The 21872-nt window shown below is 42.3% G+C and overlaps 1 protein-coding gene across 1 annotated transcript in view; it reads right to left on the bottom strand.

Annotated features, from left to right (window-relative positions):
- The window catches only part of Svopl (SVOP like), a 58940-nt gene extending 49831 nt beyond the window's left edge, over window positions 1-9109 (bottom strand). The window contains exons 1-3 of the mRNA XM_021731119.3: window positions 8988-9109; window positions 8741-8832; window positions 5173-5271 (exon numbers count right to left, since the gene is read on the bottom strand). Of these exons, the coding sequence (XP_021586794.3) occupies window positions 5173-5271; window positions 8741-8832; window positions 8988-9072 (276 nt within the window). The 5' untranslated portion in view covers window positions 9073-9109. The remainder of the gene's footprint in view (window positions 1-5172; window positions 5272-8740; window positions 8833-8987) is intronic.
- Between the last annotated feature and the right edge of the window lie 12763 nt (window positions 9110-21872).

A 21872-nucleotide genomic window follows, 5' to 3' on the forward strand; every position in this document is an offset into this window, starting at 1 on the left:
AACCAATTAGGTTATGTGCAGATTTTTCAACCCAGACCCTGAAAACTAGAAGATCCTGGAACAATACATATCAAGCTCTGAAAGAAAATTGATGCCAACCAAGAATCTTGTACCCAGCAGAATTAAGATTTAGATTTGAGGATGAAATAAAAACCTTCCATGATAAACAAAAGTTAAAAGAATTTACAGCTAGAAAACCTGCACTACAGAACATCCTTGGCAAAATATTCCATGAAGAGGAAATAAAAAAAAAACAACAATGAAAATCAGCAGAGGGAGGGATTACGCTAAAGGAAAAATTAATCTAAAGAGAAACCAAGTAACAAAAATAAACAAAAATGACTATTACAAATCATGACTCAATAATAACTCCAAATGTTAATGGCCTAAACTCAATAATAAAAAGACATAGGCTATCAGATTGAAAAAGACCAAACAATATGCTGCCTCCAGGAGACTCATCTCTTAGGAAAAGACATACACAGACCCAAAGTGAAACATTGGGATAAATCATACCACTCACATGGACTGCAGAAGCAAGCAGGAGTTTCCATCCTTGTATGAAATAAAGTAGACTTCAAGCTAAAGTTAATCAAAAGGGATAAAGATGGACATTACATATTGCTCAAAGGAACCATACACCAACAAGACATAACAATTATAAATATATATGCCCCAAACAATAGAGTATCTATATTCAAACAAATTCTTCTCAAGTTCAAGAGTCAAATTGACCACAACACAATAATTTTGGGTGACTTTAATACACCTCTTTCACCACTTGATAGATCTTCCAAATATGAACAAAGAAAGACATTATAGAACCCAATAATACAATCAATAACTTAGACTAAACAGACTTATATAGAATAATTCATCCATAAATGAGCAAATATGCTTTCTTCTCAGCAGCGCATGGATCTTTCTCTAAAATAGACCATATATTATGCCACAAAGCAACTCTTCACAAATACAAAAAAGTAGAGATACTACCCTGCATTATATCAGATCACAATGGAATGAAATTAGAATTCAATGATAAAATAAAAAATAAAAATTACTCCAACACCTGGAGACTAAATAATATGGTACTGAATGAATAATGGGTTGCAAAAGTCATCAAGTAGGAGATTAAAAAATTTTTAGAGGTGATTGAGAACACTGATACAACATATCGAAATCTCTAGGATACTATGAAGGCAGTACTGAGAGGAAAAGTTCATTGCATGGAGTTCATTCCTTAAAAGAAGAAAATGTCAACAAATAAATGAATTAATATTACATCTCAAAGCCATAGAAAAAGAAGAACAAATCAACCCCCAAAGCAGAAGAAGACAGGAAACAATTAAAATCAGAGCTGAAATCAATGAAATTGAAACAAAATAAATAATTGAAAAAAATGACAAAACAAAAGATTGGTTCTTTGAAAAAAATGAATAAAATTGACACAAACCCTTAGCCAAGCTAATAAAGAGAAATCGAGAGAAAACTCAAATTATTAATGATGAACAAGGAAATATCATAACAGAAACTATAGAAATACAGAAGACAATTAGAAATTATTTTGAAAACTTGTACTCCAATAAAATAGAAAATATGGAAAGCATTGACAAATTTCTAGAGTTATATGATTTGCCCAAATTGAATCAGGATTATATACATGATTTAAACAGATCAATTTCAAGCTATGAAATAGAAGACACCATTAGAAGCCTACCAACCAAGAAAAGCCCAGGACCAGATGGATACACAGCTGAGTTCTACAAGACCTTCAAAGAAGAACTAATACCTATACTCTTCAAATTATTTTGTGAAATAGAAAAAGAGGGAGCACTTCCAAACTCATTCTATAAGGCCAATATCACCCTGATTTCAAAACCAGACAGACACAAAGAAAGAAAACTTCAGGCCAAGATCTCTAATGAACAGAATGACCATACTACCCAAAGCAAAAATTCTCAATAAAATTCTGGCAAATCAAATACAAAAACATATCAAAAAGATAGTACATCATGATCAAATGGGATTCATCCCAGGGATGCAAAGTTGGTTCAACATCCAGAAACCAATCAATGTAATTCATCACATCAATAGACTTAAAGATAAGAATCATATGATTATCTCAATAGACTCAGAAAAAGCATTCAACAAAATACAGCACCCCTTCATGTTCAAGACACTAGAAAAACTAGGGATAACAGGAACATATCTCAACATCATAAAGGCTATCCATGCTAAGCCCCAGGACATCATTCTAAATGGAGAGAAATTGAAGGCATTCCCTCTAAAAACTGGAACAAGACAGTGATGCCCTCTTTCACCACTTGTATTTAACATAATTCTTGAAACACTGGCCAGAGCAATTAGAGAGATGAAAGAAATTAAAGATAGGAAAAAAAGAACTCAAAGTAGCACTATTTGCCAATGATATGATTCTATACCTAGAAGACCCCCCCAAAAAAATCCACAGAAAACTTTTAAAACTAGTAAATGAATTCAGCAAAGTGGCAGAATACAAATCAACACCCATAAATCAAAGGCATTTCTGTATATCAGTGACAAGTCCTCTGAAAGAGAAACAAGGAAAACTACCCATTTATAATAGCCTCAAAAAAAAAAAAAACCTTGGGAATAAACCTAACAAAAGAGGTGAAAGACCTCTACAATGAAAACTACAAAACACTAAAGAAAGACATTAAAAAGACCTTAGAATATGGAAAGATCTCCCTTATTCTTGGATAGGCAGAATTAATATTGTCAGAATGACCATACTACCAAAAGCACTATACAGATTTAATAAAATTCCAATCAAAATCCCAATGACATTCCTCATAGAAATAGAAAAAGCGTCATGAAATCCATCTGGAAAAATAAGAAACCCAGAATAGCTAAAGAGTGAAGCATGTGGCATCACTATACCAGACCTTAAACTATACTACTGACAACAGTAACAAAAACAGCATGGTATTGGCACCAAAATAGACGGGTAGACCAATGATACAGAAGAGAGGACACAAAGACTAACCCACATAATTACAATTATTTTATATTAGACAAAGGCAACAAAAACATACATTGGAGAAAAGCGAGCCTCTTCAACAAATGGTGCTGGGAAAACTGGAAATCCATACACAACAAAATAAAATTAAACCCTTTTCTCTCACCATGCACAAAACTCAAAGTGGATCAAGGACCTAGGAATTAAACCAGAGACCCTGTGTCTAATAGAAGAAAAAGTAGGCCCATATCACCATCATGTGGGATTAGGCCCCGACTTCCTTAATAAGACTCCTACAGCACAAGAATTAAAATCAAGAATCAATAAATGGGATGGATTCAACTAAAAAGCTTCTTTTCAGCAAAGGAAACAATCAGTGAGGTGAAGAAAGAGCCTCCAGAATGGAAGCAAATTTTTACCACATGCACATCAGATAGAGCACTAATCTCTAGGGTATATAAAGAACGCAAAAAGCTAAACACCAAAAAAACAAATAATCCAATCAAGGAACCAAATAGATACTTCTCAGAAGATAATATACAATCAATCAACAAATATATGGAAAAATTTTCAACATTTCTAGCAATTAGAGAAATGCAAATCAAAACTACTCTAAGATTTCATCTCACGCCAGTCAGAATGGCAGCTATCAAGAATATAAGCAACAATAAGTGTTGGCGAGGATGTGGGGGGAAAAGGCACACATTGCTGGTGGGACTGCAAATTGATGCAGCCAATATGGAAAACAGTATGGAGATTCCTTGGAAAACTTGAAATGGAACCACCATTTGACCCAGCTATCCCACTCCTTGGTCTATGCACAAAGGACTTAAAAACAGCATATTACAGGGACACAGCGACATCAATGTTAATAGCAGCCCAATTTACAATAGCTAAACTGTGAAACCAAACTAGGATGCCGTTCAGTAGATGAATGAATAAAGAAAATGTGCTGTATATACACAATGGAATATTATTTGGCAATAAGAGAGGATGAAATCATGGCATTTTCAGGTAAATGAACGGAGTTGGAGAACATAATGCTAAGGGAAGTTAGCCAATCCCTAAAAAACAAATGAGAAATGTTTTCTCTGATATAAGGAGGCTGATTCATCGTGGGGTTGGGAGCAGGAGCTGGGAGGATTAGACAAACTCTAGATAGGACAAAGGGTTGGGAGGTGGAAGGAGGGGCAGGGGGAGGAAAGATGGTGGAATGAGATGGACATCATTACCCTAAGTACATGTATGAAGACATGAGTAATGTGACTCTACTTGTGTACAACCTGCTCTATGTGTGTAATATGAATTGTAATGCATTCCGCTATCATATATAACAAATTAGAATAAAAAATAAATAAAAATAATGCTTTGACATAAAATTGATTTTTGTTCTACAAAATGGTAATTTGAAAACTTACACATAATCATGTCAAATATTTCTTGCTTGGAAGGTTTTTGCAATTTGGCCCAATGTTGGGGAACAATGCTTAGACAGAATGGGGTCTATGAAGACTGGAGGCACTTCTGGCACCTTCCATGAAGGAAAACTCACCTCCAGTTTCTCCCGCTTTTCCCTTTCTGCTTGAGCAACTTGGAACTTTCTGTAGTCTCTAAAACAGACACCCCTGGCTTGGGCACCTTTGTGTATACATACATACATACATACACACACACACACACACACGCATACGCATACAGTCTACTAGTAATTAATTGGTACTTACTACCTGCTTTTTGAAAGAATGATAGGTAATATGCTTAATAACACTTTGTAGCAAAATTGGGTCACACAATTCATAAGGCTATTCATAATGGTCTTTGAGAAAAGTCAAATGAGTCATAATTCAAAGAGGGTATTTGCTAAGTCACTAAGGTTCAACTGATTAGCTTCCTGGTCACCCAACTTTAGCCCACAATGAACTCGTGATGCAAGGGTCCTCCGACCTCCCTTTTCTGGGCTCTTGCTCTAGGCTGGAATGCAAGCAGATCAAGGTCATGCACCCCGTGGGAAGGAGAAAAGCATCAAATGCTAGCTTTGGCCTCAAAACCAGTGAGCGGTAGGTGCCAACACTCCCTGTGGCGAGGCGTCTCTTGGCTCTCAGCCCTGTGGAGTGGAGGAAAGGGTGCCCAGGCCCTCGGTTAGCTCATTCCTGGCACCGGAAGCAGATACTCACCGTGGTCACAAATGCCACCTGCCAGTTCTCCAGTTGCCATTCACAGCGGATGACAGGAGACACGACAGCTATTAACATGATCTCCATGGCCTCGACAACCTTAAAGAGGAGGGACATAATGCCATGTCTAAGTGCCAGCTTGTTGTCACTTCCTCTCACCTCTGCCTGTCTTCTCTCTCCCTTCCAAGTCCTAATTTTTCTTCCTTCCCTCCTTCATTTAGAGAGCACATATTGAGGACCACCCACAAAGTCAGATGGATACAGAACTACGGTTCTCATGACATAATAATTTTGGTTTGAACAACTTGAGAGGGACCCCAAAGTTTTGTGACATGTATTCACTTGTGATTTTGCTGCCCTCTGTATTTGCATTAATCCTGTGAGAATGCTGTGTGGGGCCAGTCCCTCAGCTAGTGGACCCGCCAGGCCAACCACCAGCCTCCACATCAACCAACTCTGCCCCTTGCACCTCTCCCTGAGGACAGCAGGGCACACCCCTTGCAAACTGATCTGTGAAATAGTCTCTGATCTCAAGAGGCTGGGAAGATTCACAAAAGCTGGAAAACAAAGCAATTAATAGTACAATGTAAGTTCACACTGGGAAAGAATAGTCAGCCGTGTGGGGTGTGCTACTCAATATTTCAATAAGTATTGAATATGATCTGCTATTCATACCCTGCAATCCATTGCAGATTAATTTATCTCCCAGGAAAAGGAAGTAGATGCTAATAAAGAATTGAAAATATAAACAGAAAGAGAGAGTAGAAATCAGGTACAGGATAATCAACAAGAACAAGTCGAAGATGAATCCAAGGCTTGTTTTTGAGATGAGGTCTGTTACCCAGGCTGGCCTCGAATTCCTGGACTCGGGGGATTCTCTCACTTCAGCCTCCACATCACTGGGACTAGAATTGCGTGACTTGCCAGTAGCCCAGATACTCGTGAAATTACACGTCTGGTGGCCGGAATGAACATTGACATCATTGTATCAGGAGGGGAAAGGTGATGGACTTATTTGGGGTTATGCCAGGCTACCCATGAGTTACTTATTATAATTCCACTCGTATCTGTGTAATGGGAGATCTGGGATGAAATGGGTAGAGTGATATTAACCTGTGTGGGGGAGTTTATGTCTTCTCTTCCCTTAGGGATTACAGTCTTGTTCAGAGTTAGGATGACTGGCTTGTTTGGGGTCAGAAAGTATCCAGAATAAGGCAGCACACCAGCCAGGTACAGTGGCCACACCTGTAATCCCAGCTACTCAGGAGGTTGAGGCAGGAGGATCTTAAGTTCTAGACCAGCCTGGGAAACTTAGCAAGCTCCTGTCTCAAATTAAAAAAAAAAAAATAGGGCTGGGAGGTGGTGTAGCTCAGGGGTACCGCTACATGCACAAGGCCCCGAGTTCAATTCTCAGTAGGGCAAACAAATAGACAAAACCCAGCATGACTGTCTAAGGACGTTTGATTTACTAAACCTTAGCACAGAGAGCAGGATGCCACTGCTCCACAGAGTCCTAGAAGGTAATAAACCAATAAGGAATAAAACTCCCCCCGCCACCTCCCAACAACCTTAGGGAAGAGGAACCTGCCAGGAGCCAAGCTGGGGTTCATGGGTGAGCTTCGTTGTGCAGATCTTAGAAGAACTTGTGGAAGAGTGGAGAGAAGACCAGGACCCTCCTGATGGCGGGCTGAGGCTGCTCAGCGCCGAGGGTGCTATGACACTACGTCCCAGTCGCATGAGGCCCTGAGCCCCAAGTGCTGCTCCAACTGCCTCCGATCAAAACCATAAAGAGGGCCGACAGTCAGGAGTGGAGAGGTGGGGCCAGGGGCAGCCACAGCCCGTCATTGTGCACACAGCCACTCTCATGGGAGGATCCCATCCAAAGCCTCCTTCTCGACCCAGGGAAAGGGCTCTGTTCCTGCATTCGGATAAAGAGTTCTGGCTCCTTTGTGAGAGACAGGGAGGATGGGGTGGTCTGGCAAAGGGCCCCTCCTTGCATGTGGACTCAGGGGAATTGAAACAGAAGCCAGGTCACTCTGAGATGTTCTGAAGCTGGGAGAGAGTGGGTGGTAAAGTCCTACCCTGTCACACCTTCTTGTCCCTTGAGTGTGCAATCTTAAAAATACGGAACCTATGAGAGACTTCGCTTTACACGTAAGAAAGCGTCCTAAGTTCTATTGTCAATTAGTGTCAAAGTGGGGCCAGGACAGAATCTTTTACACGAGATGGTTTCCAGAGAGCGCAGAGCTTCTGAGAAATGCCTCAGCTTCCCTGCCTCCTCCGTCCCTCCAGACTCTTCCTTAGACGGTTGGCTGAGCGATGAGGGTCAGAGCGCCCTGCCACTCACTGGTTTCCCTCTTGGGAACCTTTACCCCCCACCCCAAACCACAGGGCCCACCACATAACTCAGAGCTGCCGGTCCACCCGTTATCATTGCGCATCTCAGTATGGGGCTTTAAACCACCACACACCAAGGAAACAGCTGTGGTCTTGCAGTTTCACAAATAGCACTAGTGTTTGAAAGCCCCAGAGTTGAGTTTTTTCCTTCTTCAGAACAGCATTTGGTAAATGTCTTAGTCCATCGATGCTGCTACAACAAAATACCTGAGACTGGGTAACCGGTAAAGAACAGAAATTCAGCTGGGCACTGGCTCACGCCTGTAGCCCCAGTGACTTGGGCTGAGGCAGGAGGATTGCAAGTTCAAGGTCAAATTTAGCAGGATCCCGTCTCAAAATAAAAAAGCCCTGGGGAATGTAGTTCAGTGGTAAAGCGCCCTGGGCTCAATCTCCAGAACCCAAAACAAAGGAGATGAAAAGCAAACCCACACGCCTGTAGCCCCAGCTACTTTGGAGGCTGAGGCAGGAGGATCACCGGAGCCCAGGAGTCCAGACCAGTCTGGGTAACATTGAGAGGGCCCGTTTCAACATAAAAGGAACAGAAAATTCTTTTCTCACAGTTCTGGAGGCTGGGAAGTCTGAGATCAAAGCACGGGCAGGTTCTGCTGCTTGGCAAGAGCTTGTCCTCCGGAGAGGAAGGGACACCATAGCAATCAGCTGAGGCTGCTGGCTGGAGCCTCTTTTAAAGGGCCGACTCCCAGGACCCTCGTGGCCTCCTCCCCTCCTAGGGGCCTTATCTCTCAGCACATTGGCCACACCTGGATTTTGAAGGAACACATTTGACCCATGGTGTAAATAAGAAGCCCCCAGGAGTGCCTCTGAGGGCCGTGGAGTCTGCAATCACAGCAGGTGACGCGGGTGCAGAAGGTCTGGGCGCCTGTGAGGGACTCTACGCAGAGCCCCGCCACGGCTTCCTCCGTCTCCCAGGACTGCAACCCTGAACGTTTTCAACGAGGGTTTGGAGAGACACAGCTCTTCATTTGCTCCCTACCAAACACCTGCCACAGGTGGAGGAAGTGGTTTTGGATCAGACCCCGTCACCCGCACCTGCTGCCCTCCACGAGCCTCCCAGGCCCTGGAGTGGTCAGCCCAGCTGGAGGCCAGTGGAAAACTTCTCGATCCACCACGAGAAGTCAGCTTTGGAGGCTCAAGGTCTCCAGGAAACACTCACCCCGGTGCTGCCCATGATCAGAAACAGGGCAACGTGGAAGCGTCCAAAGCCGATGGTCTCCACCGCATCCTCCACCGTGAACGTCTTTAGCTCTAAGGAGGCAGACGGAGGGTGAGGAGCGGTGCTGGCAGGAGGGGATGCCTGGGGGTCATTGCAGCCCTTGGAAAACGACACTCATTATTCCAACAGCTAGCTAAATGGTGGGCAGGGGACGGAGGCCGCATCTGGACGTGTTTGATGATCTCACCTTTCTGCTGCTGCGGCTCTGGGACCCCCAGGCTCAGCTTCCGAAGGCTGATGACAGTGACCGGCTCCGTCTGCTTGGCCGCCATCTAAATGACCACAATTCCTCCAGCTTCCCTGATGGACTGGAGGGAGGGGGAAAAGAAATATAATGGCGATGAGCGCATATATGTACCAGGCACGCACTGGGCAACATTTCATTGAACAAAAACTTCTAAGTATTTTTACCCTCATTCACACATCACCTCTGGAACCAGACCACTCAGTGTTTAATTTGACCTCACTACTTATCAGGTGTGTAGATTTAAGGAATTTGCCCTTTGTGCACCTCAGTTTTCTCATCTCTAAAATGGACATAGCATTATAATCGCACTTGTCAGGCTGGTGTAGGAGTTAAAAGCTTCAGTTCATAGAAAGTGCTTGACCTATACCTGGCATGTACCAAAGTGCTCCAAAAAAACGGGAGTCCATAATTCACTTTATGGGGTTTTTGTTTTCTGGTTCTGGGATTGAATCCAGGGGCACTTTGAAATTCTTGAATTTCACAGGTAATCCTTGCAGAAGGAAGACTGGAATTAAATTATCACTATTTTATAACTCCTAGCAAAACAGTGGATCTAGGCAACAATCACCAATGGCCGATAAACTAGTGGGTAAAAGGCTGGTGAGAACTCTTCTACAAGATGATGAGACTGGTACCACCGGCACCCACTGAAGAATCCTAATGCCACTAACTGAGAGACAGATGAGGGCTTGTGGCTCCTGATGAGAAGCCACCAGACTATACCGCGTCACCCGTGAAGTCTCCTCATATACAGAAACTGAAACTGAATCCAGTCAAGCTTAAACTACACCACGTGGTGCCATCAGAGAAACCGAGCACGGGGCAAGTTCCACAGAGTGAACGGCACGGCCTCCCCACGAAACAGACGGCCAGCACACGAGAGGAGGGGACCACGGACTGCAACAGGACAGACTCGCAGACGCTTAGGTGAACCTCATTTGATCCTCTCTGAAACAAAACAACTTTTAAAAGATTCATGAAACAATAGAGAAAATCAGGGAAACTAAAGGAAGTTTGGTGATATTAAGGAATTACTGATGACAGCATGAGATGTCGCTCAGTGACAACCTAGAGTACTTTATTAGTGTTCATGATATCTCAATCCCCAGGACTAAAAACAAAAACAAGAGAGAAATAACGTGTTGATGAGGATGTGGAGGAAAAGAAAACGTACACTGAATTGGGAGTTCATAACCCACTTCAATCTAATGTATGAAATATGATATGTCAAGAGCTTTGTAATGTTGTGAACAACCAATAAAAAAAAAAAGACAAAAAAATTAAAAAAAAAAACGTACACTGCTTGAGGGAATGTAAACTGGTGCTGCCATTGTGGTACTGAGTTTCCTCGAAAAACTTAAAGTAAAACCAGCAGATCTCACAGTGCTAATTCTCCTGATGAGACTTTGCAACACCGTTCACAATAGTTAAGGGCTGGGGATGTGCTCAGAGGTGGGGCGCTTTCCTCACCTAGGTTACTTAATCCCCAGCACTGCAAATAAAGGAAAGAACCCACAAATAAATGTCTGCTGATGGATAAAGAAAACGTATGTTGGGCTGGGGATGTGGCTCAAGCAGTAGCATGCTCGCCTGGCATGCGTGCAGCCCGGGTTTGATCCTCAGCACCACATACCAACAAAGATGTTGAGTCCGCCAAAAACTAAAAAATAAATAAATAAATATTTTTTTTAAAAAAAAAGAAAAGAAAATGTATGTCCACTGATGGAACAGTATTCAGCCATGTAAAGAGGAAAACTCCATTATTTGCAGCAACATAGATAAAACTGGAGCACGTGATACTAAATGAAATGAACCAGACACAGAAGGACAAATACTTTGTTATATCACTGCTGTGAGGAGTCTAAAACAGTCAAACTCGTTAAAGCCCAGGGTAGAATGGCGATTGCCAGGGCAGAGCAGGGAGGGGAAACGAAAAGATATTAGTCAAAGACTACAAAGTTGGGCTGGGGGTATAACTCAGTCAGTAGAGTGCTTGTCTCGCATGCACAAGCCCTGGGTTCAATCCCCAGCAACACACACACACACGAGTATAAAGTTTTGCTCAGCAACTTAGAAACACTCTGTCTTAAAATAGAAAGTGGTTCAGTGGTAAGGCACCCCTGGGTTCAATCCCCAGTACCAAAAAAAAAAAAAAAACCCAGAAAAGTCCTAGAGAGCTACTATATCGCAGACATAGTGCCTATAGTTAACAACACTGTACTGTACACCTAAAACTGTCAAATACATAGATCTTATGTTAAGTGTTCTTAACACAATAATAAGAAGACTGGAGGAAATTTTTGGAATCAATGTCTAGGTTTATGGCACAGATTTTCATGATGGTTTCATAGGTATATACTTACCTCTAAAACTCATCAAGTTGTGCATATGAGACATGTACAGATTTTTACATGTCAACCACACCTCAATAAAATGGGTTTTAAACTACTCAAAGAGGTCCTCTCATGCCAGTCAGAATGGCAGTTATCAAGAACACAGACAACAATAAATGTTGGCAAGGATTTGTGTGGGGGGAAAACACACACTTATACATTGCTGGGGCACTGCAAAATGGTACAACAATCTGGAAAAGAGTATGGAGATTCCTTAGAAAACTTAGCATGGAACCAGCATTTGACTCCTCGGTCTACACTTAAAGTAAAACCAGCAGGACTTACAATCAGCATTCTCTAGTAATGCAGCCATATCAATGTTTATAGCAGCTCAGTTCACAACAGCTAAACTGTGGAAGCAAACTAGAAGCCTTTCAATAGATGAATGGAAAAAGAAACTGTAGTGTATATACACAATGGAATATTATTCAGCATTAAAAGAGAACAAAATCATGGCATTTGCAGGTAAATGGATGGAGTTGGAGAATACCATGCTAAGTGAAGTAAGCCAATCCCAAAAAACCAAACGCCAAATGTTTTCTTTGATAAGTAGATGCTGATCCATAATGGCAGAGTCGGGGGAGGACATGGGGAAAATGGAGGAGTTTGATGAGCAAAGGAGAGGGAGGGGTGTGGAGGGGGCATGGGGATAGGAAAGATGGTGGAATGAGATGGACATCATTACCCTAGGTACGTGTATGAGTGCACATATGGTGCAATGCAGGGAAATGCAAACTTGGGCTCCAATTGTGTACAATGAATCAAAGTACATTCTGCTGTCATATATACCTAATTAAAATAACATTTTTAAAGAAATGGGTTTTAAAAAGAAGAACAGAAACAAAGTTCTCCTCTTCCCAGAACATTAAAATAGCCACAGAACAGTGCCTGTAGGAGCACACCGAGGTCATTAATGTCTTCCAGATGCCAGCTGTGCCTGGTGTTGCGTGGGCTCCTAGGAAGACTTCAAAGAAGGGTCCGACATGCTCTCTGCCCTGAGAAATTTTTAATCTAGCTGGAGACACAAAAGGCAGACATCAAAACAATGATGCTGTGGTATAGATATTCTTTGTAAAATAAAAAAAAAAAAACATGCTGTCAGGGAGACAAACATTCCCAGTGGGGAGAGAGATCAATAATACTCAGAAATAGTCCATGAAATCCTCTCTCCCAAAGGAGACTTTGAAAGTATGGAAATTTGTTTTTTTCACATAGTGAAAAAAGGCTGCACTGATTGGTCTCTCAGCCCACGCAGGAGCCTGGAAACCCTGAGGACCCTCAGGTCCAGAACTACGGTCCCCTCTAGACACTGTCCAGATCACTTTTGAGGGGTGTCCTTCATATGGTAACTTTTTTATATAAATAAAGTGTTCACAGGAAAACCAACGTGTGAAATGTTGGCAATGGCCTCCTGTTTGTAGATGGGAGAGACTTCAAAGGTGAGTAGGACAGAAGAAATAGGATGGGGGAAGGAGGCTACAGGAGGGGAAAGACTGTCACTTTAAATCTGAAAGCTCCCTGAACACCCCATCTTTACTCTCCAAGTGTGTTTTCTTCCAGGCCAGAATTCATAAAAGTTCTTGATTCTTAAAGTATAGTGAGTCCAGATGACTTTGCTAGTTATTGCAACATATTTTCTTTCCACTGAATAAGACCAAGGGAAAACACTGTTAGGGACCCGTGATCTGGGCATCTTTCTCATGCATTGACTGAGTGGTGTCACCCAGGAGCCCGCCCTAGGCTCTGGGTGGAGGAGAACGGAGCCCACCAGGCTGACGTCGGCCCCACATTCACTGGTTTCAATTTCCTTAGAAAGAAGAGCCCAACACCTCAAAAGTGCATCCCACTCTCAAGACCTGGCACTCCTCTCCTGAATGTAGTGTGCATCCTGCACCATTCCTAGTTTTCCTAAACAAATAGCTTTGCTTTCTTAAATAAGCCTTGTCTGTGCCTCTTCTGCTGCATCCTGAAATTCCTTTCTGTGGTCCAAGTCAAGAACCTTTAATGGCACAGTTGAAGTCCCTTCTCCCTTTTGTAATCAAAGGACAATCATTTGACACATGGTGCCAGGAAAACTGGATATCCACATGCAAAAGAATGAAGTTGGACCCTTAATTTATACCATATACAAACATTAACATAAAATGGGATAAAGATCTAAGTTTAAGATCTAAAACTGTAAGATCTTTAGAAGAAAATATCAGTGAATATTTTCATAATCATGAATCAGATCATGGATCAGAGAATGATTTCTTAAGTACAACACCAAAGCACAGGTAATAATATATATATATATATATATATATATATATATATATATATATATATATAAAATTTGGACTTACTCAAAATTCAAAACTTTCATGGGCCGGACACAGTGGGGCATGGCTATGTCCTAGCTACTCAGAAGGCTGAGGCAGGAAGATGGCAAGTTCAAGGCCAGTCTGAGCAAAAATGTCCCAAAATGAAATAAAAAGGGCTGAGGGTGGAGCTTAGTGGGAGAGCATTTACCTGGCACATATGAAGGTTTGGGATCAATCCCAGCACCACAAACATAAAATTAAAATGGTGAACTTCATGGTTTGTGGGTCATAGCAATTAAAAATTTATTTCTTTAAACAATTATATGTTTATTCTTACTTATCAATTATATATTTCTGGTTTTTTTTAAAAAAAAAAAAAACTTTAAAAAATAGTAAAACAGCCAGGTATGGTGGCACACACCTGTAATCCCAATGGCTTGGAAGGCTGAGGCAGGAGGATCACAAGTTCAAAGTCAGCCTCAGCAACAGCGAGGCACTAAGCAAACTTAGTGAGACCTTGACTCTAAATTAAATATAAAATAGGGTTGTAGATGTGGCTCAATAGTCAAGAGCCTCCAAGTTAGATCCCTCAACCAAAAAAAAAAAAGAAAAAGTAAAATAAATCATGATAACAGGGCTGGGGCTGTGGCTCAGCCGTACAGTGCTCGTCTAGCACATGCAAGGCACTGGGTTTGATCCTCAGCACCATATAAAAATAAATAAATAAATAAATAAAATCATGTGTCCATCCACAACTAAAAAAATATTTTAAAAAATTCATAATAACAAACCAAAAGTGATTCTGTCCACTTTTAACGTTAGAGAATAAAACGTTCTATTTTGGTGGGAAAATAATTTTTTTAAATCTCAGGAAATTCATTTTGAGTTTAGTCGCAATTGAAACACATAACAATTAGCTCAGTCTTCAATCAACACTCAATCTCTTCTACCAGACATGTTTTCGGATCTCATGACAGTCTACATTTACACGTTTAACAATTGCAACAATGAAAAAAAAATCTTTGTATCTTAAAAAATTGATGAAAAACTTTCCAGCAAAACCGGTGTTATGTATTGAGTGGCAAGAAACCCAAAGTGTATGCCACTTACCACGGAGCAAAATGTTTTAGTTGGGTGTGAGCCTCCATGCAACTCCAGGGTCATAATTACCCCACACAGATGCCTTCTCTCAATAAGGAGAGGTGACTTGTCCCACAGGCCTGGCCAAAGGGGCTTCCCAGTTACCCCTGAGTCAAAGCTGCTCCTGTAAAGACACACCTGAGTCTGCACCTTGTTGTGACTGCAGAGGACATAACACTTGTTTCCACAGCATGAAGTACCCGACACTGCGGCATGGTTTTAGGCAACGGATGAAACAGAGGGAGAGAGAATTCCCGTTGGCTCTGACCTTGGACCTCCAGAGAAATCAATGTAATCTTCACATTAACACTTGGTCTACAGTGAGCGATGTTTACATGGTCATAAAAAAGTGAAAGGCTGTTTATTCTTCTCAAGCTTAACATCAACTTCAAATAGAACACATCGATTTGGTTGTGGTTTCAGAACTGAGTGAAAATGTGGATATCTTTGACAAGGGGACAGCAACTGACCCATAACAAAGGTGAGAGATGGAACTCAGTGAGGTAGGACTATAGGCCCATAACTATAGGCCAGTATCCTGGCTATGGCTTCCAAATTGAATGAGAAGTCCACGTAGGCTGGTCACATCACAAAAATAACTGAGAAAACAACTAAAAACAAGAATCAGGCAAATATTGGGAGGAGAGCAAAAAGGAAGGGAAATTATAACCTACATTATTATTTTCCTTAGTAAGTAATAACTGATAGTATCCTGAGTTGATAAACCAAGAGAAAAGGATAATTTTGTGGTTTTAATTATAAAGGTTATCCTCAAGAAGGCTAAAGAAATTTCTCTGGGTATGGGCAAAGTCAAAGCAGGAGATTGTTTATTTCTGTCACAATTTTATCTGACTATTTGAGGATGGCACACCAGCTTATGGCTTCAATAAAAATTTTATACATTTAAATAACACGTAAATTAAAAAAACAAAATATAAAACACATATGTAAATAAAAACTCTTATAGGTCAGAAAGAAAAAGATAGAGGCTCAAGGACATGTAGGACCGATAAAGAAGAATAAATACGTGACTGATAAATCTATGAAAGCAAGTTCAACCTCATTTACCCACAGAACTTTAAAATGTTACCATTTTCCTTGATTTTCTTTTTGTGTGTGTGTGGTGTTGTTGTGGATCAAACCCAGGACCTTGCACATGCTAGGCAAGCACTTTACCCCTGAACTACATCTCCGATCCCTGTAAAAATTTCAGCTTGATTATACCACGTGTAAGTCCAAGGGTGTAAATTGGTGCAATCTTTCTAGAAGGCAATTAGGCAGAATGTTGACTGAGCAACTTCACTCCCAGATTCATCCTAATTGGGATAGTCAAAGAAGAGGGCAAAGATACAGATATGAGGACAGTCACCACACCGTTACCTTAAATCAACAAAAGAAGTGGATACAACCTAAATGCCCACGAGTAGAGAAGTGGCTAAACACATTATAATCTATTCTTGTCATAGAATATCACTTAAAAGCTCTTAAATGAAAAACATTGAAGCCGGATGCAGTGGCAAACACCTGTAGTCCCAGCAACTCGGGAGGCTGAAGCAGGAGGATCAAAGTTCCAGGCCAGATGCAGCAATTTAGTCAATTTAGTGAAGCTCTGTCTCAACACTTAAAAAAAAAAAAAAAAACGTGGGCGAGGAAGGATGGTGGGTCTGGGGATATAGCCTAGTGTTACAGTGCCCCTGGGTTCAATCCTCAGTACTGAAAAAAAAATAGACAGTTGAACACTTGTTATCATTTGGACATGAGGTGTCCTCCAAAAGCTCAATGTGAGGAACAATGCAAGAAAGTTTAGAGGGAGAATGATTAGATTATGAGCTGTGACATAATCAGTGGATCAATCAACTTGAGGGCTTAATAATTTGAAGGGACTACTGTCCTGGGGGAGGGGGACTATAGGCAGGGAGGGTGTGGCTGGTTTGCATTTTGTTCCTGGCACTTGGAGCTCTCTCTCTGCTTCCCACTGCCACGCCCTTCCACCATCACGCTCTGCATCATCTTGGGCACAGACCCGTGGAGTCTGCCCATCGTGGACTGAATGTCTGAAGCCGTGAGCCAGAACAAACTTTTCCTCCTCTAAGTTGTCCTTGTCGGGTCTTTTGGTCAAAGTGATGTGAAGCTGATTAAAACAGTATTGAAAAGCATTGTCCAATATGTATCTGAGCAATGATCCCAATGTATAAAATTGTATTTAGATACAAACCATTATAGATAGATATCAGGAGAGGTGTTGTCCAAAAGGATGTTTGGTCTCTCAACAAATATCCGCTGAGCACTACTAAGTATCAGATAATAAAATATAATGAAGCGTGCCTGCCCCCCACCCCGAGAACTCACAGTCTAAGGGGGAGAGCAGGCAAATGAGCTGGTATAATAAATGTCATTACGGGTTAAGTAGAGAGTGCTCTGAAACCCAAGGGGCCTCTCCTGCAGTGAGCCCTGACCCTGGGGAGACCTCAGTAGGCGAGTCTAAGTTGAGACCTGAAAGACAGTTGGGGGTTGGCCAAGAGAAAAAAGAGTGGGGTAAGAATGACCTACAGAGAATTTGGAATTTTTAGATTTGTTGTTGTTCTCTTTTGTCTAAATTTTTTGGCATTGTTTGAATTTTTTAGAAAGGCTATTTTCTTTTACCATAAAAAGTCCATTTTGGAAAAAACAATCTACTGAGGATGTGCCACTTTCCAATTGCTCCAATAGTAAATTTTATACATATTTTATCACAATATTAAAAATTTTAAAACAAGGAAAAAAGTTTTGCCAAAACAGTAATAATAATAATAACATAGGCACTGAGTAAATGTTAAGCAGGTTTAAACCACAAATTACAATACATTATATATATATTAAAAGATATAAGAATTATATATAATATGGAAACATGAATTTTTTAGTTGTAGTTGGACACAATGTCTTTATTCCATTCATTTGTTTTTTTATGTGGTGCTGAGGATCGAACCCAGAGCCCTGTGCATGCTAGGCCAGCGCTCTACCACTGAGCCACAATCCCAGCCGCTGGAAACATGAATTTATGTGGTAAAATACATTATACATATTATATATAATATACATAATTTTATATGTATAAGATGCACGGGCAAAAGATGAACAGCCAATTCATAAGAGAACATATTAATCGCAAACAAAACTGGAATTTTTTTCATCTTCTATAATAAGTGTCATTTTATAACAACCAAATCAATGAGGAGAAGGAAGAAAGGACAGAGGAAGGACAGATGGCAGGTGGGAGGAAAGGGACTGGAAGTAAGAGAGGAGCAGAGGGGAGGGCTGGACCTGGGGTAGGAAGGAAGGAGGGGGCAAGGGGGAGGCAGGGAAGGACGTGAAGGAAGAAGGAGCAGGAAAGGGAGGGGAAGAGGTAGGAAACTGGCGTCTGGTGAGATTTGGCTTGAACTGGCCCCATCCTCTAAGCGGGAGAAGTGGCCTCCGAAGGCAGGTCTGCCCTTGAGCCTTGGGGATGGTGGTGGACACTGGGACGCCCTGCAGCTGTAGGGGCTTCTGGGGAAAGCCCTTTTGGCCTCTTCCTCCCTAGATCCCAGAGGGTGGCTGGCTTTGCGGCTGGCATCGTGGGTGGTCACACAGGGGTACAGGTGTGCAGGCTGGCTGGGTGTGGACCAGGGGGAAGAGCCTGATAGCTGGGGCGGCATCCTTCAGCTTGGACTGGTGCCAGCTCCAGGCACCTTCTACATGAGAAAATAAAATAAAGCTCTCTCTGGTTTAAGCCACTGTTATGAAGTAGGACAGATGAGGCTGGACACCGGGGAAATTGGCAAGAAGCAGGTATGTTGACTGCAGTGCGGTCCAGAGGAGCCTTTCACCTAAAACAGATTTCCCTCTGAATTGCCAGAAAGTCTTTGAACTTTATACCCCGTGATGGGGGCTTGGAGGGCGGAGCTCGGAAGTTTATAATTTTCAAAAGTTTACATAGAAGTATAAAAATAACTTTTTCTTTGAGTTCTCAGAAGGTGCCAATGGTGCCGTTTCTCAGAACAGCAGGGGGATTTTACAGGGTACACCACAAAAGCAGAGCACATCCACCAAGTCCTCGGTTAAATTGAGTTTTTGCAAGATAGAGCAGAGAACAGGAAACACAGCATCTGACCACATTGAGCCCTTCGGAGAGATCTTGACTGATATCTTTCTTGTTAACAGGAACAATTGTGGTGAGGGTCCTGGAGAAACTTAAATAAGTTGCATTGGTGGAAGAGCGGGTGCCGCTACAGTTATTTTCTGTCTCTGATACTTGGCAATTTGTGTGATTCTCAACTGACAAACTTCCTCTTCCGCTCATTGGCAGGATTAAACATGGTATTTGTAAAATATGGCACCGGCCCATTGCATCATGAGCACACAAGGGACCGCTGCTTCTTATCTCTGAATAAAGGAACTAGGAGATTACCACAATTTCACCAGAATCACTTACTGGGGATAAGTGTGTAAGTGACCACAGGGTTAGTGATTGCATGTGGGAAGAGAGAGAGAGAGAGAAAGTAAGGGAGGCAGGGAGAAAAGGGGAGAGGAGAAGGTCTGCAGTCAATGGCAGAGCGTGGCATGGCGGCTTGCAGCCTGGGTTCCATACCACCAAGAGCAGTAGGCCTCTCCTCCAGGCCTTTGTCACTATATTGCACAGACATTAGAACATACTGGCCTCCCCAAGGGAGAAAGTTACTTTGTTTTCTAAAAGAGGCAATTTTATTTCAAGGGTCAATGTAAGTGATGCTGGTACACCCTCCCTCGCGCTTGCTCTCTACGTTCCTACTGGGAAATAAGACTGGGACCTCTCCAAGCAGGTGTCTCCTGTGATGATGATATTCACCCAGGCCAGTCACTTCATCTTAGGAGGGGTACAAAAAAATGGGTGCTTTTCACTAAAAATATTCTTTGTTCTACATTGCTTTATGTGGCAGAATCACTCTATTTCAGAGGAAGAAAAAGTTGCCAGGGGCTGGAGTTGCAGCTCAGTGGCAGAGCCCTTGCCTGCTGCGTGTGAGATACTGGATTCGATTCACAGCACCACACATTAATAATCAAACAAAACGAAGGTCGATCAACAACTAAAAAATATTTAATAAATAAATAAATAAATAAGTTAGCTTCCAAACTTCAATTCTTCCAAAGGCCCTGTTGGAGCTCCTCCTCCTCCTCCCCCTCCCCTCCCCCTTCCCCTCCTCCCTTCTTCCCCCTCCCCTCCTCCTCCTCCTTTTCACTGGGGATTGAACCCAGGAGCTTTACCATTGTGCTACGTTCCCAGCCCTTTTAACTTTTTATTTTGATGTGGGTCTTGCTAAATTGCTGAGGCTGATCTCAAACTTGCAATCCTCCTGCTTTGGTCTCCCACGGTGTGCACACTGCACCCTTGAGAACATCCCATCTTCCTTAAGCACACAGCGTGAAGATGGTCAAGGCCCAGATGAGGGCACAGCATCAGAGGAGATTGCCAAGGGATGGAAGAAGCAAATGTACAAGATAATTGGCAACATGGAAGGTCTCGTCTCTGCCCGATTAGATTACACACGGTTTCCAACAAGATGGGGCATGTTTGGTGGGGCATGTTGCGGGTGGACGACTGATGGATCGTCAGGATTTTAGCATTCACGCCTGCACATTGTAAAGGGGTCACATTCTAAATGATTCAGAGGACACTGGAACACGGACTCAAAATTGATTAAGTGTATATGGAAAGTATTTATTTATTTATTATGAAGCTTCAGTGAAAAGTTTAATAAAGAAAGAAAAGGACAAAAATAGTTCAGAGATGGATTCAAGGAACTTACAGAGAGAGAGAGAGAGAGAGAGAGAGAGAGAGAGAGAGAGAGAGAACGTGCAATTTTAACTCTGAAATGGAGAGGCTGAGTTGACATCCCTTCTTTGGTTCCCTAAGTCAGTCTAAATCCAAAGGAAGGGAGGGAGGGATGGAGGGATGGAGGGATGGAAGGAGGGAAGGAGGGGAAGGGAGGGAGAGGGGAAGAAAGAAAGGATGGATCAACTAGACCAACTAAGGAAAACAGGGAATAACATGGAGAAATACGCTTTGCATCCCTTGCCATCAGTTCCTTAAGCACAATGGGAGGGCTAGGGGTATGGCTGGGGGCGGGGAGCACAGGCCCAGCATGCACCAGGTCCTAGGTTTCACCCCTAGTATCAATTCTCTCTCTCTCTCTCTGTCTCTCTCTCTCTGTCTCTCTCTCTCTCTCTGTCTCTCTCTCTCAAAACAAAAACCCACAATGGGAAAGTCATTGTATAACCCACCTTAAACAACCTTAGAAGAAAATGAATAGGTTAAGGATTTACTCCAAAAAAGGCTCAGATGTTGTTCAAACTTCATTAATAGAAATTCTATGGATGGGATGACATTTTATTTTATTGATTGCATTTGGATGTGCTAAATTCTTCAGCCAGAAAAAAAAAATGGGCCCCTGTAGATTTTTCTTCAGTGAATTTGCGTGTGTATGAGAGACTTTGTTTTACAATATCATCAATTTAGAATAAAATTTTCTTGTTCCACTGGCCTTCAGCCATTCACTGATAAAGTAGCATGTGACCGAAGACAATGATAACAACAACAACAATGATGATGATGATGATGATGATGATAGTGCACTCCTCACCCCACCCCACCACACCCACAACACAGCACGAACACGGATGCAGATCTCTGCTCCCCACAGGGTTTCTTACCTCCGAGTGCTTCAGGCCCTCTGCTTCACTGCAGTGACAGCCGAGTCTCACGGGGCAGTGGGACCCTGAAGGCTTCTGGGGGCTTCCAGGCCTCCCTTCCCAAGAAGCCTGGGCCCTGGTCTTAGCCCTCTTTCACCTCAGTTCTCCCAACAGGATTCTTTAAGGAACAATCTCACGTCCTGGGCAGGTGAGTGGCAGGTAGGGTACACCCCCTTCTCAGCAGCCCTCCCCTGATGATCCCTTTTTAAAGGGGAAGTCACACCTGTCCTTGAGACAGAAGGTGA

Source organism: Ictidomys tridecemlineatus, chromosome 2 (genome assembly GCF_052094955.1).
Source record: "Ictidomys tridecemlineatus isolate mIctTri1 chromosome 2, mIctTri1.hap1, whole genome shotgun sequence".
NCBI lineage: Eukaryota > Metazoa > Chordata > Mammalia > Rodentia > Sciuridae > Ictidomys > Ictidomys tridecemlineatus.